The 26663-nt window shown below is 44.3% G+C and overlaps 1 protein-coding gene across 1 annotated transcript in view; it reads right to left on the bottom strand.

Moving 5' to 3' along the window:
* LOC139765611 (DE-cadherin-like) overlaps positions 1 to 26663 on the bottom strand; it is a 309000-nt gene that overhangs the window by 46288 nt on the left and 236049 nt on the right. Inside the window, 11 exon segments of the mRNA XM_071693268.1 lie at positions 56 to 250; positions 3497 to 3646; positions 4396 to 4515; positions 4844 to 4938; positions 9781 to 9801; positions 10020 to 10037; positions 11117 to 11255; positions 12518 to 12603; positions 13341 to 13466; positions 14430 to 14598; positions 16697 to 16977. Of these exon segments, the coding sequence (XP_071549369.1) occupies positions 56 to 250; positions 3497 to 3646; positions 4396 to 4515; positions 4844 to 4938; positions 9781 to 9801; positions 10020 to 10037; positions 11117 to 11255; positions 12518 to 12603; positions 13341 to 13466; positions 14430 to 14598; positions 16697 to 16977 (1400 nt within the window).

The raw sequence follows: 26663 nt of genomic DNA, 5'->3' as shown, positions 1-26663 counted from the left end.
CTTGTCACAGATGACAGTTTTATGTATATTCACGAAAATGGTGTTCATTACTTACCATATCATCGTCCAGCTTGGTGTCCAGCTTGATGAAGCCCGTCCCGTTGTTGATGGAGAAGTAGAGCAGGTCTTGTGGGCTGGCCTGAAGGCTGTAGATGATTTCTGCGTTCTCCATCGCGTCCATGTCCGTGGCGGTGACCCTCAGGACGGGCGTGTCTGGACTGTGGTCCGTGGCGATGTTCTGTTCGTACACCTGCGGCCCAGAAGAAGAAGTGAGAGAGAGAGAGAGAGAGAGAGAGAGAGAGAGAGAGAGAGAGAGAGAGAGAGAGAGAGAGAGAGAGAACGGGTATTGTAAAACCTGCTTGCGACCAGAAGAAAGGAACTAGGTATTGTAAAGTGGCGTCCATAAGGGGGGGGTGGGGGTGAGAGGGGGGGACTAGGTAGATATTTGGATAATGCCAGAACTTCTGGAATCTTCCAGTCGCCTCGTCTTCCCATTTTCTTTTTCTTTTTTTTCTTTTTTATTCTGATCTGAGACGTACACGAATTACCTTGTTTGGCGTATCCTTCTTCATTTTCCATTTCCGACCTACTTTTTTTTTCTCTATCTTTATAAGACCTTGACACACTTCCCCCACGGGTCAATTTCCCAGGAGTCTAGGCAACGTTAACACGGAACAGTACAGAGCCAAGGAGCCAGAACATGGAACGGGTCTTTGATGAAGGGGGTTAAGAAGAGATGGCCCAGAAAAGGAAGTTAAGCTGTTGAAGTATATCTGTCCCCAGTAACTGTATCATCTATAGAACATAGTAGGTATTCAGAGATCGAATATCATCTGAATGAGCAACGAAATCTTCGGGATCTTCTTCTTCTTCGTTTTCTCTTTAAAGAATTCACAGAAAAGAAAAAAAATAGAAAAACATTGGGGGTCGCCCTTTCTGGAAGATGATGTCTGCTTGTGGAGTGAAATGAGATGGAAGTGTTTTTCTTATTTTGAGTTCAGCGGATTTGTGAGCACACACACACACACACACACACACACACACACACACACACACACACGGTAACTCGTAAGGCCTCAGAGTTTTGATACCATTGTTTGCCTTGCAGTTCCGAGACTAAGAATATTTTGTATTGGCACGATATTTCTACTCGTTGTGGTAAAGTATTGCCTCATTCACTTTGCCTGTGTAGAGGCACGATCTCATGAAACATTTCAGTCGTACCTCATAACTTTTCAGAGAAGTGATATCATGAGATATCAGGCCATCCCTCATTACCTTATCTATACTGAGAGATGATCTCGTGAAATATGAGGTCATCCCTCATTACCTTATCTATACTGAGAGATGGTCTCGTGAAATATGAGGTCATCTCTCATTACCTTATCTATACTTAATCTCTACAGAGAGACAGTTTCACGAAGCATCAGATCGTATCTCTAATCACCTTATCTCTACCGTTACGGGTGGGGTGGGGTGAGGAGGAGTCGGCCTCACACCACACTGATATGCAACCGTGAGAGTCAGCCAGTGTCACTCACCCTTGTGAGTGAACCCGACCATCATACCTTGCGTCGCCTCGCCACAAGTTCCACCCGGACAGACCAGGGTTGGTAGCCATGGTGACCAGAGATGCACATAAACATGCATTCCATTGCTGTGTGCCAGATATATATGTATATATATTCTCTCTCTCTCTCTCTCTCTCTCTCTCTCTCTCTCTCTCTCTCTCTCTCTCTCTCTCTCTCTCTCTCTCTGTCGTCCTGTGATTCAACGACTCTTGCAGGTTCAATCCGAGCCATCCAATCTCGCACGAGGGTCACATATCCGTCTTTTGCTTAACTTCCTCCCCTCCCCTTTCCCTTCCACTCCTCTCCTCCCTCCCCCTTTCCCTTCCTCTCACTAGTACATACATAACGGCCGCGTGTGTACGCACGATCAAGAGAAATGGTCAGGTCATCTGTTCTCAACAACGATGATGATGCTGCTCCGGCTATGAATGACACTTGACACACAGTCTTAACAAATCAGGGAACAGACCTGTTCCAGGAGCCACAGCAGTGGCAGAGATGTGTGTGTGTGTGTGTGTGTGTGTGTGTGTGTGTGTGTGTGTGTGTGTGTGTGTGTGTGTGTATCTCTATATTTCTTTTTCATTTCTTCCCCACATATACAGTCGTAGAAAGGTTAACTAGAAGTACATAATGTGTACATTATACATGAAGTACAGCACTGGGTCGGGTATCTCTCTCTCTCTCTCTCTCTCTCTCTCTCTCTCTCTCTCTCTCTCTCTCTCTCTCTCTCTCTCTCTCTCTCTCAGTACTTTCGCGAGAGAGGTCTATGAATGAACCAACCCTCTAAGAAAAAATACTTTCAAAAGAATATATTTATATATGTATAGATAGATAGGTAGATAGACAGATAGATATCCCGAGTGAGAGATGATGGTGCGTCCAGCGATTCGATTTCATATTATACATCTTCCCAGCACACGATCACCGGCGTCACTTGAGAGGGTCTCGAGGGAAAGAGGGTTCAGAATGGAGGGGAAAGTGAGGCCCAATGTTGCAGCCAGGCCATGTAACGACCTCGTTCCTCATCTACTACACAAGAAGGTCGACTTGAGAGAGATAATGGGTTACTTATAAAAGGGACTGCAAGACCATCCTTCGTGTCGTCTTGTAACCGCTTGTGTAGAAAAGAGCCCAACACACCGACCCTCTTCAACCATATCACCTTTTGCAGTTCACTGCCACAGTTCGGTGCCCGCGTCACCTCCTGCCACTGTATGATTCCTCGTCTCGTGTAAGCATTTCTGGCAGCGCAGTGTCATCGAAGCCTTACATAGCGACCAGCTAAAGACCATTTTCCAAACTCAGTCACCAACTTCTACAGTTTTTCACACGAGTCAGCCATCAGAGCTGTATCATCGGCGAACAACATCTGACTCACTTCCCAACCATATCGGGTATCATGAATAACTGACTGAGATTCGATATTCTTTTCCACCATTCTCAGATACATAGAGACTGTCCGTTTAACCAGTTGTGACCGCGAGGAACAGAACCTATCGACAGAAAACTGCTCCCGGTGATCAGGCGGAACCTATCTGATGAAAACCTACCTCAAATTTCGATCGAGTCATCCTTTAAACCCTTGCTTTACACCATGCAACCGTCCCATTGTCAGGCAGAATGAGATTGCCAGTCCCACTGAATCTGGCTTCAAACCTTCACCAGTACTGTTTACATACCTCAGCATTTTTGAACAGGACGAAATACCACTATTCTTAGTGAGGATTATATTTCTTTTTTTCTCTCTTTGACAAGATTAAATGTTAAAGACGAGGCTTTGCTACCTGTCTCTATAGATGAAGGTGGGATCTCTAGCTAGGATTTAGTACGAGGCTTAGGAGAAGAAGATCAAGAAATGTAGTCTCAAAAGTTCTCGCCCAGTAAACGAGATCGACTGAGGATCCCCCTTTTTTTTTTTAACTCACCTGCTTGTCGAAGATTGGCGGGTTGTCGTTGATGTCCTCCACAACCACCTTGAAGGAGCAGGCCTCCTGCAGCGCCTCTTTGGGCGGGGCGCGGTCCTTGGCGATCACCGTCAGGAAGAATTCTTTGTCGCCTCCGTCGCGGTCCAACGGCTGGTGCCATTCCCGAGAAAGCGCAAGAGAGAAGAGAAGAGGGGAAGTAAGGTAATGGCATCATACACAGGGAAGACTTAATAGGGCGTTCAGCTACGGCGTACAAAGATAAATGTTGAATGAAAGACAGGATTTATTTTTGGGGGGAGGGGGGAAACTGAGATGTATCTGTGTGTGAAGGCATTTAAAGATAATGATAAATGAGGATGGAATAATGGATATAACGTCGCCTAACACACGATGAATTATTGAGAAACTAAGGTTGTATGAGAAGTGAACACCACTCAGTACAACCATGTCATGAAAATGGTACAAGACACACACATTGTCCTGTCACGCTCGTGGAAGACAGCGTTATGGTAAGTGTGGCACACATCAGTTAGTATCTCATGAAACATAATGGGCTGTATCGACCGTGGGTTGTCACAACCTCTCTGTGCACGTGGGTTATTATTGAGACACCCGTTGTGCCTGTGGACCACCATCAGCCTATATCCAAAATACCACGTCTGACAACAACACAGTCAAACCCAATAAGTATATATACCATCCCCAAACCCTTACTAGCGGATAGTAATGACGATGAATTCATTTATTCATTTATTCATCCTTCTGTGTGTGGGGGGGGGTGTGGTGGCCGCAGGATAATAACCCCTCGGTCAGAAGAGAAGAAGAGCCTGAGTTGAGGTTGAGGACCCACCCACAACCACAAGAAGACCAGAGGTTTACGTCCCTGGGTCATTCCTTACCCTGGTGGTCGTAATCATCCCATTGCCGTTATCGGTGGCAATTTTGAAGCTGTCGAAGGAGTTGAGGAGGGAGTACGTGATCTCCCCGTTGGGGCCATGGTCGTCGTCAGTAGCCGTAACCTGCAGAGGAGGAGGTGGAGGAGGAGGTGGTTAGCAGAAGTGGTACTCCATGAGAGATGCAGAGGACGAGAAAAGAGAAGCTCGGTATGTCACGAAGACGGTGAGGAACACCGTTGTCAGTGTTTGGTTAATGACACAGCTGTCATGCATCTGTTGTCACGACACGGGGCGTGTCTGTCTACAGATCTAACAAGAAAAAAGAGAACGAAAAACAAAAAGAGGAAAAGTGGGATGCAACAGAGAAACAATCTTTAGGTATTTCATTTCATTTCTTTTTGTTTGGATTGGGGTATCATTCGTTTCCTCAAACACACTGCACAGGACTTACCACAATAACATATGCATCAGCTGTCCCGTTCTCCTTCACGTGGACTCCATCGTAGTCAGAACAGGTGCTGAACACCGGCTTGTTTGTGTTCTCGTCTGGCACAAACGGAAAGACAGAGAAGCATTATCAAAGAGAAAAAGAAAACGAGAACGTATTATCAAAGCGTAATTCTCTGATTGCAGGTCTTATTCTCAAATTCCGTAAGTCTCTATGTACAAGACTCTCAGGTGTTATTTGTGGAACGTGTGATTTTAAAGGCAGAAAACCTGCATAATTATGACATCTGGTAGATTATAAAGTTCATGTGGGACAATTTCAGATCAAATCTTCAGTGAGATCACATTTAAGATATTATGATTTAGTCAGGCAATACCTACTGTAAGTGGTTCTTGTATTTCAAGTAAAATTCTAAATACCTCTAGGCTTCTAAAAACTTCAAACTCAAGACAGTTTCAAGTACCTGTGTCGTGTGTGTGTGTGTGTACTTACCCTTTCAGTTTTACGTATTTGTACTGTACGCGGAGGGACTTCTACACTTACGGGTTTCGTCAGTTGAACACTCTCTCTCTCTCTCTCTCTCTCTCTCTCTCTCTCTCTCTCTCTCTCTCTCTCTCTCTCTCTCTCTCTCCCGTCATCCAGCTTATTAAAGACAGGTAGGTTGGGTTATTTAGGTTCCCATTGTAAGACGATGCAATCCTCGTCAAGACATCACCGTCGAACAGGAGGAGCAGTGATCCGTGGACCGAGCTACGTCGCGCTCGACACGCCGCTGGTGTCTTCAGGTCATTTCGACGAGGATCTCTGACTTTCGTCCTTTGTTCCTTTCCATTCAGGTAATTTTCTGTCCATCAAAGGAGTCTACCCCCTTAATCCTCTCCTGTGGATCCAGTTTCTTTACCCGCCTTATGTGTTGTACAGCGTCAAAGGCTTTCTGAGATTCCAGAAACACACAGTCCATTTATCCGTCTCTTATTTTTTCTCATTTCTTTTTCTTCTCTGAAACGGAGCTCACTCTCTCATAGAAGTCTTTAAAAGATTTGCCTTGCATGACATTTCCCTGATCCTGAGTTTTTTCCTTTCGCTTGGGTAGTTCCTCCTTAGCAAGGATTTACCTGTTCACTTTCTGGTTACATATCCCAGGGTTTTACAGCCTAATCTCCTCACAGAGCCTGCGTGTCTTTTAGCACATAGCGCTGTTCCCCCCCTAGCTCGTGCGCCCCACCCTCCGCTATTCTGGTCTTACGCCACACTCACCACCATAGCCTCCGGCACCACCTCAGCCCAAGGGTTCTCTCTCTCTCTCTCTCTCTCTCTCTCTCTCTCTCTCTCTCTCTCTCTCTCTCTCTCTCTCTCTCTCTCTCTCTCTCTCTCTCTCTTCATATACCTGGTTGTGCCTGTTCCTTGACTCCTCACACCTTTCACATTTAGGTTGGCTGTTATGCCGCTTCTCTCTCTTCCCTTCCTCCTCCTCCCTCACTCACTCACTCCCTCCCATAGTACTTCACTGTTTCGAGTCCTGGCATCGTTTCTCTCTCTCTCTCTCTCTCTCTCTCTCTCTCTCTCTCTCTCTCTCTCTCTCTCTCTCTCTCTTCCAGTTGCAGCTGCAGCATTTGTAGACTTCATGAAAGAAAAAAAATAAAATAGCTCCGATAACAATGATCTGCGTCGTGGGTACGAGCCTCCCGTTATGCGATTTATGTTCTCAAAGGCTCTGTTTTAACGGTGTCATTTGCAGGCTTATGATGACTAACCCCCCCCCCCCCATCTCTCTCTCTCTCTCTCTCTCTCTCTCTCTCTCTCTCTCTCTCTCTCTCTCTCTCTCTCTCTCTCTCTCTCTCTCTCTCTCGGTCTGTCTGGTCCCCGCATTGATCTTTTTTTTTTTTTTGAAATGTCGTCCCACCATCCACCCTATTTAAAACCACGCAGTCGAACTCACGCAATGCATGATCACTCTTTTTTTTTTCTAGCTGGTGTTTTGTACGGCTTTTCTTTTTTTTTTTTTTGGTACCTTTTTTTTCTTTTTTTACTACTATGTATAGAGAAAAGGATTAATTCTCACGTCGGGAATTTTCCATGATACATTTAGAGAATATACATCCCGATGGTTCTCGGTTTTCCCCTGAGGGGTCCGAATTCTCCCAGGTCCTCTTCGTTACAAGCGAACTGCCAGTTCCTCTTCGTTACAAGCGAACTGACCCATTTATCATCACTCTACCTTCTGTGGGCAGTGAAGTTCTCGCTCGCTGCTCCCTCCGTTTCCCAGGTCCTCTTCGTTACAAGCGAACTGACCCATTATCAAACTGACCCATTTATTATCACTCTACCTTCTGTGGGCAGTGAAGTTCTCGCTGCTCCCTCCGTTTCCCAGGTCCTCTTCGTTACAAGCGAACTGACCCATTATCAAACTGACCCATTTATCATCACTCTACCTTCTGTGGGCAGTGAAGTTCTCGCTGCTCCCTCCGTTTCCCAGGTCCTCTTCGTTACAAGCGAACTGACCCATTATCAAACTGACCCATTTATCATCACTCTACCTTCTGTGGGCAGTGAAGTTCTTGCTGCTCCCTCCGTTTCCCAGGTCCTCTTCGTTACAAGCGAACTGACCCATTATCAAACTGACCCATTTATTATCACTCTACCTTCTGTGGGCAGTGAAGTTCTCGCTGCTCCCTCCGTTTCCCAGGTCCTCTTCGTTACAAGCGAACTGACCCATTATCAAACTGACCCATTTATCATCACTCTACCTTCTGTGGGCAGTGAAGTTCTCGCTCGCTGCTCCCTGCGTTTTCCTGGCTGTTTTCCAAACCCCATTGTCATCTTTGAATATTTTGCCTTGAACCAAAGTGTACGTTTTATGGACTACACCATCCAAACCTTTCCAAAGGTTACTGTTCCTATTTATGTACTACCTGAATGGAACAGCAATCAGTGTTTTCTAAAAGTTTTATGTTGTTCCTTCGTCTCTATTTTTTTTCTTCTTCTTCTGTCCTTCCTTGCTGTCATCTGTCCCTCCAGACAGATTGAGTCGAAGTCGAAGTTTACCTCTTCGAGATGCGTGCGTGTACTTACCTCTCTGTACAGGATTGGGGGGAAGGAGTTATTAACACTTGTGAGGGAGGGGGAGGCCTTGTCTCGTGAACATTTCCTACTATCGTACAGCTTTTGAACCTTCTGGGTTGCTGTCAGCACTCGCAGTTACTTCACTCAGTTGGCCCCACTCATCCACCGCCTTTTTGAGCGTGAAAGTGTCCTTCACATCTCTGCTGAGATCTTCCTTAGTTTCATGTTATGGCTACTAGTGGCTCGATCTTTGCATCTGACGAAGAACAGTCTCCTGTTGACATCATCCTACTGGTAGTAAAACTTAGATGATGTGATCAAGTCTCTCCTTACGCTTCTGTCTTTCATGGGGGACAAGCCTCTCGCAGTGACGTAGGTCTATTATAATTCCGGTACCATCTTTGTTGCCCTCCTTTGGACCTTCTCTGTTAGATCTTTGTATCTCTTTGAGGTTGATGGTTAACCTCAAGACACATATTTCAGCAAACACTTCGTCTCGTTTATGATTTTTCTAAACTTGGGCTCTGGCGATGGGTAAGGTACAATGTTGACTCTCAAGTCCATTTCACAAACCAGTTCTTGCAGCTTACGTATTTCTTGCTAGGTAGATAGCGTTCGCACTGGGGTCTTCTTTCACTGCGTCCCATCCCCAGTACTTAATATTTCCTCGGGTAGAAATTTATCAAATATTGGTCCATCCAACTCTGGAGTTTGCCTAAGTTTCCTTGCACGTTGATGGAGTCCTCCTTTATTTCCACTTCCTCTCGTGACCCTTGGCATCAGCCGTAACCATAATCAGATACGAGATCAACCCATCCAGGAAGTCCTTCGAAAAGATCAAGAAAAACAATGGTCCCAGGATTGAACCCTGTGGCATGCCGCTGGTGACCCCAGACCATTTCCAGAAAGCCACTCTGACACGGGTCCTTTAAAGGTCTCTACCTCTAATGTAACTTTCTGTCCAGTGAATTAGTCTGCCCATCGTTATTCCTGCCTGAAAACCCGACTTCTGTACGAACCTTTGTTGTGGTGCCGTGTCAAATGCTCTCAGGCTGTCCAGATACACAGAGTCCTCCCAAACATTTCCTGTGTGTGTTTGTGTATGTGTGTGTGTGTGTGTGTGTGTGTGTGTGTGTGTGTGTGTGTGTCTGTGTGTCTATGTCTGTGTGTTGGTTGAAGAATTTCAACAAACCGTTACTCACAATACAGTAGCTACACTACAAAGGCAAAAGTATATATATATATCTATATGTATATCATATGTTTCTACTCAACACACACAAAATCCAAACAGCATGCATTTATGGAAATCCAGAGGAGGAAGAAAAAAAATTGTATGTTGCATGGCAACTGTGGTTGTTCTTTTTTTTTCATCCAGACTACATAAAACTTCTAAGTCATGCTGGTGTCGCAATGCTGCTCAGACTACACATACAGATCCTACCTCACTTGACACTCAACAGACCAGTTAGCTAGATAGAGTGTGGAGCGTTGCTGTAAGAGTATAAGATAAACGCTGGAAGTAATGGCTCGAGAACTGGTCCTCCGGTTGAATTTACAACTTGTTTACAACCGAAGAATAATATTAGTTGAAGAAACATGCTGATGTAAAAAAAAAAAAAAAAAAAGAGAGATACATACTTTCGTGTGTCAAACGAAGCTGATGCCTCAAAACACTTTAAGCCACTTCTGAAAAGTATACATTTATCTGGTATTGACCCCAAGGTAGTTCATGCTGGTTTCTTTGGAGCATTATTTAAAGTTTTGCGAGATGGGAAAGAATGACGGGTTCTAAAGTGTCGTACAAGTATAGTTTACCATGCAAGACAAAAAAAAATTGTATATGTATATCTATATCAAAGTCAGTTGTCTCTTACCGTGTACCCACGTCATCCGGGCTGCCATGTTTGTTTGTTTTTTTCAAAGGGGGAACGCGTAATGAAAACTTAATTAATACCAGTCATGCCTTAAATATTATATCTGGTGTGTTTCTCAGTATAAACAAAAGCCTTCAGTCTTTGAAGAAGTTTTGGCGATATTTCTTTAAATACACTTAAGTCATTTTGTGATTGAATTTGCATAATATCGGTGAACGGAAGAAATTTGGGAGGCTTACCATACATAGGCCTGCTTGCTGGTGACAAAAATGAAACAGATTGGTTAATTCGTAATGTCCTGTACATGGTCTCTAGGTTTCAGATAATATATATATATATATATATATATATATATATATATATATATATATATATATATATATATATATATATATATATATATATATATTATTTTGACATCAAGATATAACTTTTTTTTCATATTTCATGTTCACTCTACAGTTAATGATTAACCTCTTAAGTTAGTTAGATTGGGGAAGAATTAGTGGAAGGAAGAAATGTATATACATATATAATGGTTAACGCTATCATATCAAAACCTCAACGCCCTGGTTAATGTAGTCTATTGGTCAGCTTGGGTTAGGTTAATTTGAGTTAAGGGGAAGGTTAGGGGGTATGTGGGATTACATAAGCCCCATTGGACAGCATTACGTTGGAGATGGGATTAGCCGACGCTCTCCTCTGCCATGGAGGTGATCATAGGGTCATGTTATATCCCTCATGTGATATCCCTCCCCTCCTTGTCCTTTCTATAATGCTTACATTGTGCAGACCTATAAGTCCCCCTTTTCCTTCATCCTGATGGATGTGAGGGTTCAAAAATTACAACTTAGGGAGAGAGGGAAGGAGGGAGAGAGGGATGGAGGGAGGGAAGGAGGAAGGGAGGGAAGGAGGGAATTGAACAAAGCCAAGATTCTCGTTGACATAAGTTCTTGCAGTGTGAGCTTGTTTATCTATATTCCTAGACAAGACTGTATAGTAAAAACAAAAGAAATAGGCGTGATGACGTAGACAAAGCATATTTACAACCAAAACCTGATCCAAAAAAACGAAGCCGATTTACAAAATGACGAGTCACAAATTAAGGCTAACGCCACTGCTGGAGACATGACTCGTGTTAAGTTAACGACTCTCTCTCTCTCTCTCTCTCTCTCTCTCTCTCTCTCTCTCTCTCTCTCTCTCTCTCTCTCTCTCTCTCTCTCTCTCTCTCTCTCTACAGCCTCAATGAACACTCTTTCTCTCTCTCCAGCCTCAACGAACATCAGAGACGGCGAGGGAGAGGGGAACTGACTGACTGACTGCCCTCGCGACTTACCAATGATGCTAACGTTGACGGGCACCCAGGAGGACTGGTTCGTCTTGTCGATGGCCACGGCCTTGAAGCTGAACTCCCACATGTCGTTGAAGGTGTTGCCTCCGACGGTGATAATCCCATTCTCAGGGTGTATGTCGAACTGCAGATTGGTGTGTGGAAGGCCCAAAAAAAAAAAGTGGGTGGAGGGAAGGAAAGAAAAAAAAATTAAGAGTGTTCTTCATCATAGAAGGAACGAGTGGTGATATGGCATGAGAAGTTTTGAGTGTTCTTCATCATAGAAGCAACGAGTGGTCATGGCATGAGAAGTTTTGAGTGTTCTTCATCATAGAAGCAACGAAAGGTCATGGCATGAGAAGTTCTTAGTATAGGATTTAACCTCAACTTCCAGAAAAGAGTTGAGGGAGGATTTTCGATGAGATGTTAACGTTCGTACAGTCATGGCGTCTGGGAGAGGTGTAGATGTAGTGTCATGTCCATGTTGGACACCCTAAGGAAAGAACTAGAGACTTCAGTAAAGAAAAAAAAACCAAAGCTGATATTTTGGAAAAGATCAGGAACGTTCAAGGTGAAAAAGGCAAAAACCAAAAGGAATATGACCGACATTTGGAAAAGAGAAACGGTTTCATCGTTCACACAAAAGTCCCATGTGATGTATATTTTTTTTCTTCGTGTGTGTTAAAAAAGGGAGGAAAAAAAAAACCCATCTATGTAGAAAAAAAAAGCCATTTATGTACATCCTTTGAAATGTGTGTTACTTGTGTTGCAAGATGCCCTTCGTTTACAGTGTCTTTTATAACTTGGCGTCATAAATTCACTTGAAATTTAGATTCTCTTCTGTGGTATTGTACACGAAATGTTTGAGAAGCTTCGTGTCACATGTGTGCGAATATATTCCGGGATGTGTATGGACGGAAATCATGGATACAAAGGAGGGAGGATTTCTACACACAGAATATTCCCCACTCTGGGGAAAAGGAGTTCACAAAGACCCCGAGGGAAAGTTTTGAGATATTCAACAAGAAAGTTTCAAGACGAAGTAAATATTTCACACACACACACACACACACACACACACACACACACACAGACAGAAACATATATATATATATATATATATATATATATATGTAGATACATGTATATATATGTGTGTGTAGATACATGTATATATCCATACACACACACACAGATACATACGGTCACACAGACTCAGAAGTGTTAGACTGTCTGAGCACTTGCACTTTCAAAACCTCCGCGCATTATAAATTCCTCCTTGAACACCGTTTTAGATACAGTGTTTCGTATTCAGTGAAGTGACTCTCTCTCTCTCTCTCTCTCTCTCTCTCTCTCTCTCTCTCTCTCTCTCTCTCTCTCTCTCTCTCTCTCTCTCTCTCTCCTTACCATGCCCGGCGGAACGACATCTTTTAGCTTGTACGTGTCGAAATCCAGGTCCGCATCCCGCGCCACCACCGTACCCACATAGGTGCCTGACGAAGGAAAGACGAGGAGGTGGTCAGCTGACAGAATTAGCACGTTTGATTGTCTGTTCCCTCGACCGTCTTAAGATCTGCTCCGTTGTTAATGGTAAAACTTTGGACTTAGTCCAATTTCCTTTGACTCGTGCTTTGACAGATGTATTATTGTGTATGGTTGTGTCTAGTTAGATTTCTAATGAGCCTTGTACAATATTAGCTGCCTTAAAGATGATGGAACAAGGACATTTCGTGAACGCGAAGGAGGCTGCATTTCCCTGCTGCCGGAAGTAGCGCGTCCTCAGGCCACAGGAGCCTTTCAGAAAGGTCCTGGGTAATACCAAGACTATATAGATATAGATGTATCTATTCTTTAACTATAGTTACCCCAGGATCCCTTTTTCAAAAGGGTCCTAGAGTTGCCTTAGGGCCCCCTTCCCTCCCCCCCCCCCTTTTTTTTTCCTTCCAAGAACTCCTGCGGCTCCTGGAAGACGGCGCTACATTCTGGAGCAGTGAAACGAGGAGGCCTCTGGCGGGACCGCATACACTGAAGAGTCACGACCTTCTCCATACAAGGACCTCCAGAGCCTGCTTTTCCCCCGTCAGTAGTGAGCGCCGGAGCCTTCGAGACGAACGCCGCCGCCCCAAGCGTGCCGGACGGGGTGAAGAAGACCTTGGGGGATGTTCAAACTACACACAGAATTCAGTCGTGAGGAGCCGTAGGATACGGGCGCACCGGGAGAGCCACTCACCTTTCCTGGCGGACTCCGAGACGGAGAAGGAGTAAGAGACCTCGTCGAAGTAAGGCGGTTCAGGGGTGTCCTCCACGCGGATCAGCGCTGGCACCATCGCCGATTTCCTCGACGACCTCAGGGCTCCTGGCGCGAAGACAATGGCAATCAGGGATGTCCCAGAACGTCCCTCCCCAGACAAACCCAGATATCAACAGAGGAAACTGGAACCTCGAAGTGATTGATCGTGATCATATATGCTTGAAAATGGGGGTGAGGATGGGAAAGAATACTGCAAGGGTACAAACAGCTGAGTACAGTTGACAATATTTCAAGAGAACAATACACAGAAGAGAATAAGGGCGTTGCTGATTATGTTCGAGTCTTCTTTGCATAGATCCTGGTAACTGTGTATGGTGGACGCCAGCACTGGCACCTGTGTGTGTGGTAGATGGCAGACACCTGCCCTGGTTACCGTGTGTGGTAGATGGCAGACACCTGCCTTGGTTACCGTGTGAGGTAGATGGCAGACACCTGCCCTGGTTGCTGTGTGTGGTAGATGGCAGACACCTGCCCTGGTTGCTGTGTGTGGTAGATGGCAGACACCTGCCCTGGTTGCTGTGTATGGTAGATGGCAGACACCTGCCCTAGTTGCTGTGTATGGTAGATGGGCTGGCCCCTGTGCGTGATAGACTAACAGCACTGGTTTCCGTGTATGGTAGATTGCACATTCACGACACTTAAGTGATCATTCATCTTATTCAAGACTTACCTTGTCCATGTATACCCTATATCCCTGATATTCTTGATACCTTATTTAGAACTTCCCCATTAGTCATCACTTACCATCCTCCGCCCTTACAACCTAATCACTTCCCTTAAGTACCAGTTACCTTGGTAACTATTATAAGTGGCCTGAGCCAGGTACCCATTTCATCGACCCAGACCACTAAAGGGTGGAAGAACAGCTGGGTTGACTAGTGGACCGACTGCCGCATCCAGGATTCGAACCCACGCACGCTCTCGACCCTAGACAGCCCGTGAATGTGTCACGGTCGGTCGGGAAGGCTAACCACTGCACCAGAGCACACGGGCGTGGCCACAACGTACCTTGGTCCTCAGCGTAGATATACAGCTGGTACTCGCCGTTGGTGTGCTCGAAGTCCAAGGGCCGAGTGTTGTATAGGATCCCTCCCTCGTCTATGCTGAAGTGCTCAGGGTCGCTCACGCTGTACTTAATCAACCCGTTTCTGTCCAGGTCGTCATCCGTGGCGTGGACCTAGAAAGAGAGAGGGGGAAAGAGGGCGAGAGAGAGAAAGAGAGAGGAGGAGAAAGAGAGGGGGGAGAGAAGGGAAGAATTAGAGTGATGGTTTAAATACGAAATTCATGAGGAATGGGGTAGGTCGACTGGTTGAGACGAGTGGGGTTAGGATGAGAGGTTCCCTAATGATGAATGAGGTCGCTGAGGTGAGGTGTCCAGAGCGAGGTAATGCAGTGGGCAGGGGGGGAGAGGAGGCCGGGGGGGTTGAGTCTCTTGGGGTGAAGAGAGAATGACAGGCAAATAAGGTTTGACGTGGCTGGAAGGTGAAGGTGTTGTTCTGGAAGATCAGATGCGCATATATTTTGTCGTGTATGTTTGGCCATCGGCACACACACGAGAGAGAGAGAGAGAGAGAGAGAGAGAGAGAGAGAGAGAGAGAGAGAGAGAGAGAGAGAGAGAGAGAGACTCTCCTACAAATGCCTGGGATTGAGGACATTTCCCGTCTTGAAAATGTTCCATTCATGGGAAAATGATTGTGTGTACCTCCTGACGTGTGGACAAAGGCGGTAACTGCTCCACGGCAACAGACTTAAGATTAAGACCTCTGAACATATTGTTCAAGGTTTGTGATATACTGTGACTGGCCATGGAAAGAGAATGGGTAAATCCCTCTTCTGTGATGAACAAGGTAGTGTTCTTTTTTTTCTCTCTCTCTTTAGAAAGAGAATTAAGTTGCGTAGACTGGCTATTTACACTCATACAGGCGCTTGACACACCCACCGCTCGATGAAGAGGTGGTTGTTTTACACAGCATAAACATGTGGATTTATAAAGAAAAGACATGGGATTGGATGAGCAGGGAGTTCTCGTACCACTGATCATACGGTGTACCTGCAAGACTTATGAATGCAATCGAGACTTATGAATGCAATCGAGACTTATGAATGCAGTCGAGACTTATGAATGCAGTCGAGACTTATGAATGCAATCGAGACTTATGAAGCAATCGAGACTTATGAATGCAATCGAGACTTATGAATGCAATCGAGACTTATGAATGCAATCGAACTTATGAATGCAGTCGAGACTTATGAATGCAATCGAGACTTATGAATGCAATCGAGAGCCTTTACCATCGTGGAAGTTATTCGTATGTGTGTGGGTGAGTAATAAGTGTCTGGCGTGTGCGAGCGCCTCGACACATACAATAGGGGGTCGACGAGGCAAGGGGTTTAGGGTGGGTCATACCAGTATGCTGCCGACCCTTTTCAAAAAAAAAAAAAGCGGGGGAGAGCGGACGTTCCCCCATAGGTCTTGTGTGCCACTGAGGTGGTGAAGCTGACACCAGAGGGCACGGTTATGTAGAATGGAAGGATCGAATACCCTGATGATGTACGCGGGAGGAAGATGCTGAAAGTGAATACGAGTGAAGGTGTGGAGGTATAGATTAGGGGCCAGGGATACCCTCAGACGAGAACGGATTAACAGTGAAATTACAGTGGAAGGGTTTTGCGTGCAAGGATGACATGACTGGAGGTGTTCGTCTTCAAGGATCACTTTCATGGTCGAGGGTGATAGAAATACGAAGGGTTTCATGCAAAGGTGGAAATCCATGATTCAATACAGCGGGTGGTATGGGATCGGGGGTGTGTACACGCGTGATTCCAGTGGCTTGTACGTACTGTGGTTCTCCACCATGGAACTGAGAGAGTATGAAATGATGATAGAATAAAAGAAGAAAGTGATGGTAGATCTAATAGACAGGAGGATATGCTTGCCTCAATGACTTTACACATGTAACACGAATGGCGTCAATAAAGCCACGCTGCTTTTGACTCGTAGGAATAAACTTGATCACGCGCTGAATTATGATCCTTTCCAATAGGAATATATGATATATATATATATATATATATATATATATATATATATATATATATATATATATATATATATATATATATATATATGCATACATACATACATACATACACACATATAACTCTCTCTCTCTCTCTCTCTCTCTCTCTCTCTCTCTCTCTCTCTCTCTCTCTCTCTCTCTCTCTCTCTCTCTCTCTCTCTCTCTCTCTCCCCCTTACGACACACACACACACACCTGCAGTATGGAGGTGTCGACGGGCAGGTTTTCTGGGACGGTCTGCTTGTACTCCGTGTGAGTGAACTTGGGCTGGAACCTGTTCTCCAGTTGGCGTCGGCGGAGCTTTCGAAGTTCGTGGTGGTGGCGGACCTTGTGGTTGGTTGCTTGGCTGCGGTAGTGGCGGTGTTGGTGGTGCTGCAACTGCTTCTGGTGATGGTGGTGGTGATTGGAGGAGGAGGAGGAGAGGAGCCAAGCCTCCTCAGCCAGCAATCCTGATGGTGAGGCGAGTGATGACGATGCTGGAGAGAAAGAGAAAAAAAAAGAGTTAGTTATCTGGTCACGTCAGTGAGAGAAAGAGAGAAAAAAGATTAAGCATCAAACTAGGTTACATATACAACATACTAGGTTACATATAGAACAAGCTAGGTTACATATAGAACAAACTAGGTTACATATAGAACAAACTAGGAGAGAGCTGAAGTTATGGTGTCGTACGTAATGGGAAACAGAGTGTCGAAGGACGCGAAAGAAACTTGCGTGAAAGAAGCACAGTCGTCCTTAGAATTTCATTCATTCACTTTGACACAAGAAGGAAGAGAAATTACCTTTCCCCGTAAGCAAAGGTATACGATACCCGATCCCTTTTGGAACGAAGAATCAAAAGGGGAAGAAAAGGTGTTAAGATCATGAACAACAGAGTTCAATTGTTTAAATCTAAAAGGAGATTCAAGTTTTAGAAGGTTTTACAAACAAAAAAAAATCAAAAAAATATTCTTGGATGAGGGATCGTGTGCTTTGCGCAGTACATTTTTTGGTGTACGTGAATTCGCGCATATCAGCATTTATGTACGATCGCAAACCTCCAAGGAATATGAGGAAGCATCATGGACTCTGGTGAAATATATTAGATATTACAGTTTTAAACAAAAAAAAAAAAAGTTTTTTTTTTGGGGGGGCTTAAAAGAATTACCCTGAAATTTTTGGGTACTTTTTTAAGGGTAGTGTTTACTTGATAACCTCAAATATAGAGACCATATTTTATGGTGTGCATGAATGAGTAATGGTGTCTGAATTATATTTTGGAGGACAACAAGGCCTGTAATTGAGTGATTGCGTTTTAAGAACCATGTGTCATTTTTTTTTCTTCTTCACTTCGTATATATTGGGTATCTCTTGGCAAGGTGAAGAAGCATCATGAGATGTTTCCCATGATCAGTTAATGCACAGAAGCGTTTATTCATATCACAGTTTTCAAAAGGAAAAAATCTTTTGGACTTAAGGAATCATAACTACCCTAAAGTAATTACCTTCAATTTTTTGGTATTTTTTCGGGTACGAGGTGGGGGGTATAATAGATTTCCTTGAAAAGATCAGTACAAGATCTATTTTCCAGTGTCCAAGGGTGATGTATTGTCTGGGGGGTTGAGGGATGGGGGGGCGTCATAAAGGCCTATTATGAATTACTTTCTCTGGCTTAAGAGAATCACCTGAAGTATTACATGCCATATTTTTTTTTTTTTTTGTTTTTGTTTTTGCATCTTTCAGAAGGTGACCGGAGGACATTTTCGTCATGCAGGATGCGAACCTGGCCTTGATGTGTTGTTTGCGGGAGATGAGGAGGAAGGGAGGGGAAGGAAGGGAGGGGGTCAGTCTACAGAGGGTCGCTAGATGACTGTAATGTCAATTGATTGCGTCATATTCCCCCCTCCTCCTCTTTTTTTTTTCGCTTCTTATTTATCAGGTATCTGTCGTCAAAAGGGGGGAGGGTTGGGGAAGCAGTATGAGATCTTTCTGTGTAGAAGGATAATTTACTTTGCTTTCTTGCCCTAAGAGCCCCTAAACACACACACGCACACACACACACACATACACACACACACACACACACACACACACACACACACACACTATAAACTGTCTCATTACCGTGGGTGTGGCAATGAAATCAAAAGCATTTTACAAAGTTAATCTTTTTGCTCTCATGATGAATGATGGTTTTACAAAAATAGCCACCTGTAGATCATATATATATATATATATATATATATATATATATATATATATATATATATATATATATATATATATAAATAAATAATATATATTTTGAAGCATATTTGCTACTGTGTGTATGCGAACTGTGTTGGATCAATTGGCTTTCCAATGTTATGTCGCCACTAAGTCATAAATGGTCACTTGCAAGTTTAATACGTAGGTATTGGCTAAATGTAATATTCGATTTAGTTGTGGGTATTGGTTGTTGGTGCGTGTGTGTGTTGGTGGTGTTACGTTCGCCATATGTGCCTCCCAAATTGTAGGTTATCAAGGCTGTGGGTTTTTGACGAGTGTCAGGAGGTCGTTTTTGAAAAAGCTATCTCTCTCTCTCTCTCTCTCTCTCTCTCTCTCTCTCTCTCTCTCTCTCTCTCTCTCTCTCTCTCTCTCTCTCTCTCTCTCGTGTCTGTCTGCCCCTCTATCATAATTACGCCATTTCCAGTTCCACTTGGGGGGGAGGGGCGCGAGGGAGGGGTTAGGGGGGTGTGGCTTGGGTACATCCAGCCTCTAAACACACTCACACACACACACACACACACACACACACACACATACACATTAAAGTACAACGTGAATCTTCATACTTATATAAAAATGCTCCTCTTGTTTTTTTTTTCTCTTTCTCACTTTACACCCTGAGATTATACACTTTACACACACACACACTTTTATAAGTGTCTCAGGCCTTCCACACTTACATAGAAACTTCTTACACTTTTTTTTTCCTCTCTCTTCACTTTACACACTAACTTGATCACACAGTCTATAAACCTTGAATGTAAAGTTACCCCTCCACTCCCACCGGACCCCCATCTTCTCTCAACCGCTACCCCATCTTCTTTCACACAGCCACCCGCCCAAGCCCCCCTCTACCACACCTACCCAGCGACAACCTCGTGTTTGCTGAACTTGAGAGTCGGCCGACTTGATTAGGAGGAGGCGTGGGGTCAGTTTCTGAATAGCTAATCCTGACGCATAATTTGCATAAGAATACCCTGGTTATAAGAGGGGGGGGGGTGAGGGGAGGAAGGGGGGGTAAAAAAACAACTTCATCCACCGGATCACGTGACGAAAACATTGAGTATATTTTCTCCCACGTTGTCTTAACATATTCTTTTTCTTTCGTTATATATATATATATATATATATATATATATATATATATATATATATATATATATATATATATATATATATATATATATATATTCCTATGAGTCCACGGGGAAAATGAAACACGAAAAGTTCCCAAGTGCACTTTCGTGTAATAATCACATCATCAGGGGAGACACAAGAGAGAAATATAACAGTCAGTTGATATACAGCGAAGAGACGAGGCTAGGACGCCATATATATATATATATATATATATATATATATATATATATATATATATATATATATATATATATATATATATTATTATTATCATTATTATTATACTTTGTCGCTGTCTCCCGCGTTTGCGAGGCAGCGCAAGGAAACAGACGAAAGAAATGGCCCAACCCCCCCCCCCCCCATACACATGTATATACATACGTCCACACACGCAAATATACATACCTACACAGCTTTCCATGGCTCAGCCCAGACGCCCCACATGCCCTGATTCAATCCAATGACAGCACGTCAACCCCGGTATACCACATCGCTCCAATTCACTCTATTCCTTGCCCTCCTTTCACCCTCCTGCATGTTCAGGCCCCGATCACACAAATATATATATATATATATATATATATATATATATATATATATATATATATATATATATATATATATATATATATTGTGTTGATTGTGTTGCTTTGTCAGTGTTGGGTCTCTGAGTGTTGCTACGTCTGACACGCCGTTTTCTTTAAAGCCATTTGTGTTGTGGCTGTTGTGTTGTTTATCTCGATGCTGATATTTACTTTTAAGGAAAACTGATGACAATTATGTGTTTTACTTCACAGAAATATATATGTGCGTGGGCGTTTATGTATATTGCATGTGTATGTGGTTGGGTTGGACCATCCCTCGTCTGTTTCTTTGCGCTACCTCGCTAACGCGGGAGACGGCGGTTAAGTATGATAAATAGATAAATAAACTTCACTTGCAAGAAGAAGAGAATGATCACACACACACACACACACACACACACACACACACACACACACACACACACACACACATACACATGCACACACACAGACACACACACACACACACACACACACAAACACACACACACACACACACACACACACACACACACACACACACTCCCTCTCCATTCAGTAATCACGCTTGGTCAACCATTTAGCTAATGACTTCCCCCACCCCCCACCCCCACCTAGTTCAGCCCTATCAAACCATTTTCCGCCTCTCAACTACACTGAAGACAATTTGTGCTTCAATTTCCTCCCGTCAGACGTGAGCGATCCGGGTCTGCAGTTCACGGCATTGGCGAATACCAGCGAGGAATTCCATAGTCAGTCCATCACGTGGAAAATCCCAGCCCCCCAAAACATTAATCCTTACCTCCTCCCATCTCGACGTGGTGTGTGTGTGTGTCTGTGTGTGTGTGTCTGTGTGTGTGTGTCTGTGTGTGTGTGTGTTTATATATATATAGAGAGAGAGACTCCCTCCTCAACATTTCAGCTGAGTTATTTATATATATATATATATATATATATATATATATATATATATATATATATATATATAACTCAGCTGAAATGTTGAGGAGGGAGTCTCTCTCTCTCTCTCTCTCTCTCTCTCTCTCTCCCGACCGTCTGCAGGATCTTCACCAAAACCCATGTTTCGTCGAACTTGGACCTAAAGTTCACCAAGCAATTAAAACTCTTTGATTCACTTGTTGAAAGCATCTGTTCAGACTGCAAGTGTGTGTGTGTGTGTGTGTGTGTGTGTGTGTGATTCCCAAGGGCATGAGGGGAATACAGATGCTGAGCTGAAGTTATTTTTGTTTCTTTTTTTTCTCTTATCAAGTTAGTGGCACTTAACCCAGCCTGTCAGTGGACTATGATTATCATTTTCTCTCTTGTTCATCAGGTAATTTTAATTTTCTCCACTCCCATTTCTTTCATATGATTCTTTCACGAGAATGAAGGGACGTGATCATTCGTCTCTTTTAAACATCACTGGCTTATTGTATTATCATAGGGCTTGTTGTATTACGAATGAATGGATTTGAAAATACATCTCTTTGTATTTTCACAGAGTCTGGATTAAACAGACGTAGTAATCACTCTCTGTAAACTGTAAACAACTGTAACTAGTTTACACTCGCCTTGCTTGTTGCACTTCCACCACTTCACCTCGAGAAAGGGGGTCAAGACTCATTCATTCCTGTTCCCCTGGATGGTCGGTGTGTGTGTGTGTGGAAGGAATTCCCTCCCTCCCAGCGATCTAAGGCGGCCTCTCTCTCTCTCTCTCTCTCTCTCTCTCTCTCTCTCTCTCTCTCTCTCTCTCTCTCTCTCTCTCTCTCTCTCTCTCTCTCGACCGCGGAGGCAAGATTTCCCCTGGTCGTCAGATGATCCTCCAGGTTGTCTGCGCCTGCAGCACGCACTCGTCAGTACCTTATATTAATAATATGGTGGCTCTTAAGCCTAAGTATGAGGATGTTTGAAGAGGTCTCCGCTATGCTCAGTCTTGAAAACATAGGCTCTCTCGTCCCCATTTCTATTCTCGCACGTCATGTGTTACTGGCGCTGCCGTCTTTGGCCTACCTTCCGACGCCCCATGCCTTTGGGATGGGATTCGTTTCGCGCGGGCGGGTTTTCTGGGACGTGTGCTCCCACAAGGGCGTTCGCAACCGTATTTACTTGGCTACACTCCCCCTCGGTTTCTCTCCTCGACTAGATCACGAGGAAAACCTAGAGAGACGGTATCTTTGTGAACCTGACGTTGTGGTTACCAGAGGAAATAAGTAACTATGGGCCATTGAGCTTTTATGATGTATAATTTTGATTTCCAAGGAGTTAAGACCTCAAGGACAATCATGGATTTGGATACTCAACAGGCATCTAATACGCGATTTTCTAAAACATGTATCATTATTTTTTTTCTGTTATAGAGGCTCCAGTTATGGACAAAAAGTCCACTTCACAGCCGGGCTTAACCGAAATACAAAGAGGTCACTGAAAGAGAAGAAGGACATGAGAAGGTGGAAAGTTCCATAGCTTCGAGGTGTAGGGGAAGAAACAGTTATCAAAACGGCCCACCACCTTCGAGTTGCCACTGCCACACAGAATCATCTCCACTGTTCTTGAAATTAATGACATATGACTAACGGTAAAATAAGGTTCACGGACGAGATTCACGGACCAGGGTATGTTAGTCTTAAGAACGAATATATGTTAGACTTGCGGAGGAGAGAGGTGTGCTAAACTACCCATTTCAGCAACTGACGTCTGTGTAAATTATGTAATACTTGTATCAGCGAGTATATGAGTTGTTTACAGTCGTGATTTGTTCGTATGTGTGTGTGTGTGTGTGTGTGTGTGTGTGTGTGTGTGTGTGTGTGTGTGTGAGATGTTAACAACCACGATTGTAAGTTGTTTTAATACCGTTAATGCAGTTTGTTCATGTCCATAAAACCTTAGCAAAACACTTCAGACTCTCATAGGAACTTGGGTAATTATAGATTTTACATATATATATATATATATATATATATATATATATATATATATATATATATATATATATATATATATATATGTGTGTGTGTGTGTGTGTGTGTGTGTGTGTGTGTGTGTGTGTGTAAAAGATATTTCGTTACCATATTTGGCAATATATATCTCTTGAATTTGGGAAATGTATGTCATTTACATCTGCACATATATATTTTTCCGGTGGAAATCTAAAACTCAACTTTGGACATCTGTAGACGTTTGTTACGGTATCAAGAGAGTTTTACCTAAGAGATGCGTGACGTATTATTATATACCGAGTTCGTTAGCTAAAACATCATCTCATTTTTGATGTTAATAAGCCCTTCAAACACTTGCTTGTAAGTATTCTATATAACATGTAAGTATTCTCTATAAGACCATCAGATATTCACACGTACAAATATTCTCATGTACAGTCCCGTCAGATATTCATACGTGCAAGTATTCTGATGTACAGTCCCGTCAGATATTCATACGAACGAATATTCTTATGTACAGTCCCGTAAGATATTCTCACGTACAAATATTCTGATGTACAACCCCGTCAGATATTCGCACGCAAGCATCGTGTATCAAACCCTACGAAACGCACCGCTCACGCGGACGAACGGCGGTAAAACTGGGAATCAATTACTGGCTCTGTCGAAACGTCCTTTTCACACTGGAGTGTGATCGCTTGATGTAACCTCACCTCCGTGGTGAAAAAAAAAAATGTTTACTACGTCACATTCTCTTTTCGTACCACACCAGCGCCGGGGGGGGGGGGGGGGGGGGGGGGTTTGCCAGGCCGACCTTCAACACGGGCCGAGGGAGGAGGAGGAGGAGGAGGAGGAAGAGGCCGCCGCCACCCAACCCCTCCAACCCAACCCACACCCGCTCCCACACACACACACACACACACACACACACACACACACACACACACATATACACTCAATATCCCCTCCCCCCTTCCTTCTCGTTAAGCCTTAGTGACTGCTTATTAGAACCTGGTTACCACGTCCCACGACGCCGTAAATGGTAGTTGAGGGGGGATGGGGGGTTGGATACGTGAGGACGTTGTAGGAGTCGATTCATCTACTATAGGGGGAGGGGGGGGAAGCGTAGTCTTGTGACCATTAACTGTAATCACTGTGTGCTGTCAGCCTTTTGTTGTTATTGTTGTAGCAATTCAGGAGTTGTCGTTAAGTGAGCGGTAGTTATGTACGAGAGGATAAGGTATTGGAAGACAGGGAGAACTGGTGCTTGGAGGGGTAGGTAGTGTTTCTGGTATACATGTAACACTTGGTGATGTAAACAAACGTGTTGCTGATATACTCGTTTCTTTATGTTATCTGAGACTTCATAGTCAAATGAATGCCCTAATTAATGCCAAAGCCAGGTAACCAGTTCATCGAACAGCCCCTAGGGGAGGATGAGCAGCTGGGTGAACTGTGGACAGCCTGTGCGCTAAAGATTTTGAACCCGGGCTGACCCATGCGTGAAATCATAGCCAGCAACGCTAACCGCCGGCGCTACGGAAGCTATAGTGTTTCTGACGGTCATGCAACACTGGTGCTGTAGGCGGTAGCGTTGCTATCGTAGATGTAACACTGGTACTACACGCCTAAAACCAGCTTGCCTACAGAGCGTACGGGCGTTGGTCAATGGGTTTTCCATGAGAACTCCCATTGATGGGGATATTGGCGCGGCCAGACCAGCATCAACAACAAACACCCCCCTGGCCATTGCTCGCGCGCACGTCATCTTCCGTGGAATGGATCTTCAAGTTCATGTGGACCAGGTTGTAATCCAGCACTAACATGCGTCGCTCCTTCCCTTTTCTTAAACAACCCTCTTGATCGCGGGTCATCCTAGCCCTCACGAGGATATCTTCCTATCCACACATAACCTCAGTGTCTGTCCCTATCCTGTCCTATACCTCTCCTTTATTTTCCCTATCTCTCTCTCCTCATATTCACCTGCCTCCCTACGTCGTATTCCTCACAATACCCAGTCTCCGTCCCCCCCACTCACACCTCCTCATACGTGCAGTGAGTAATCCTCCCGTTTTTTTTAAGTTCTGATTATATGCTGTCAATTTCCTCCTCTGACTTCTAATCCTTCGAGCAATCTCCATCTCCTGTAGCTCGTTCTTCTTCCTCCTCCTCCTCCTTCTCCTCCTCCGCTTCCTTCTTTGCAATCGTCCACGTCTCTTCTCCTGCTGCCACACTCCCGTTCCTCGCTCCTTCTCCTCCTCCTCCTCCTCCTAACTCCTCACTCTTGGATCAAGGAGCAATTATTCTACATATTTACTCAAGATTATCCTCTATTTGATTCGAGGTTTCGGCGGTTCAGACGAGAAGGGTTCGAAGCCCGGGCCTCTCGAGTGGCAGTGTGTACTGGAATGTGTGGCGGGTGCAGGGGGGATCTTTTTTTTTCTTCTCCCCCCCCCCCCCCATCCATCATATAACGATGCTTGAATATTATTGTAATGGCCCGAGGCTGTGTGCCCTGGATAATGACGTGTCTAGGACGTGTTTGATGTGCGAGAGCAAATACTTCTGACCTTCCTTCCAGTCACGAGGTTATGGGGTCATGTTGGGGGGTGGGTGTGTGGTGTGGTGTGGTGTGGTGTCGTGTGTCGTTTCCTTAACGCGCAGCTGGCGGTGTAGTGAGTACGTCTGGTATGGTGGGTCTTCGCACAGGCAGCGACTTCTCCTCGTCTCTCCCTGGTCTTCAGCGGCTTCTCCTCGTCTCTCCTGGGGACGCTTCTAAGTTGGGTGTTCTTCAACGGTGATGGGAATACATCTCTCCTCATTGACTAACCTCATGATTTCTCATACATTCGTGTAGTGTCACGCTAAGCTATACGTATCCCTATATGGAAAGTAGGGACACATGAAGGGGGGGGGATACCTTTCTTCCTATTTCGCGAGTCGAAGGAACAGATTGCTTTTTTTTTCCCTTCACGCGCATATAGAGATCAAGACAGAAATGTTACGGGAGCTGAGATGCGGAGGAAATAAATGAAAGTACTTACCCACCTATTTGTGGGCCGCTACCCATAACATCTCCCCAACATGCGCAAGTTACAGGGACCAAAAGTTTTCAATCTTATCAGGGTTGTTGGTCTGTGCAAGAGTTGAGCTCTCCGAAGGTGGAAACTTCCTAATCCTTAGCGTCTCCAGCATCCCTGATCCCTTACTGGCCACTATACCTGCCCGTCTCTGTCCCATTAACCCACCACTGCTCCTCCTCCTCCTCCTCCTCTT

Source organism: Panulirus ornatus, chromosome 4 (genome assembly GCF_036320965.1).
Source record: "Panulirus ornatus isolate Po-2019 chromosome 4, ASM3632096v1, whole genome shotgun sequence".
NCBI lineage: Eukaryota > Metazoa > Arthropoda > Malacostraca > Decapoda > Palinuridae > Panulirus > Panulirus ornatus.
The sequence above is the reverse complement of the archived record's forward strand: the minus strand, read 5'-3'. Positions and strand labels throughout refer to the sequence as shown.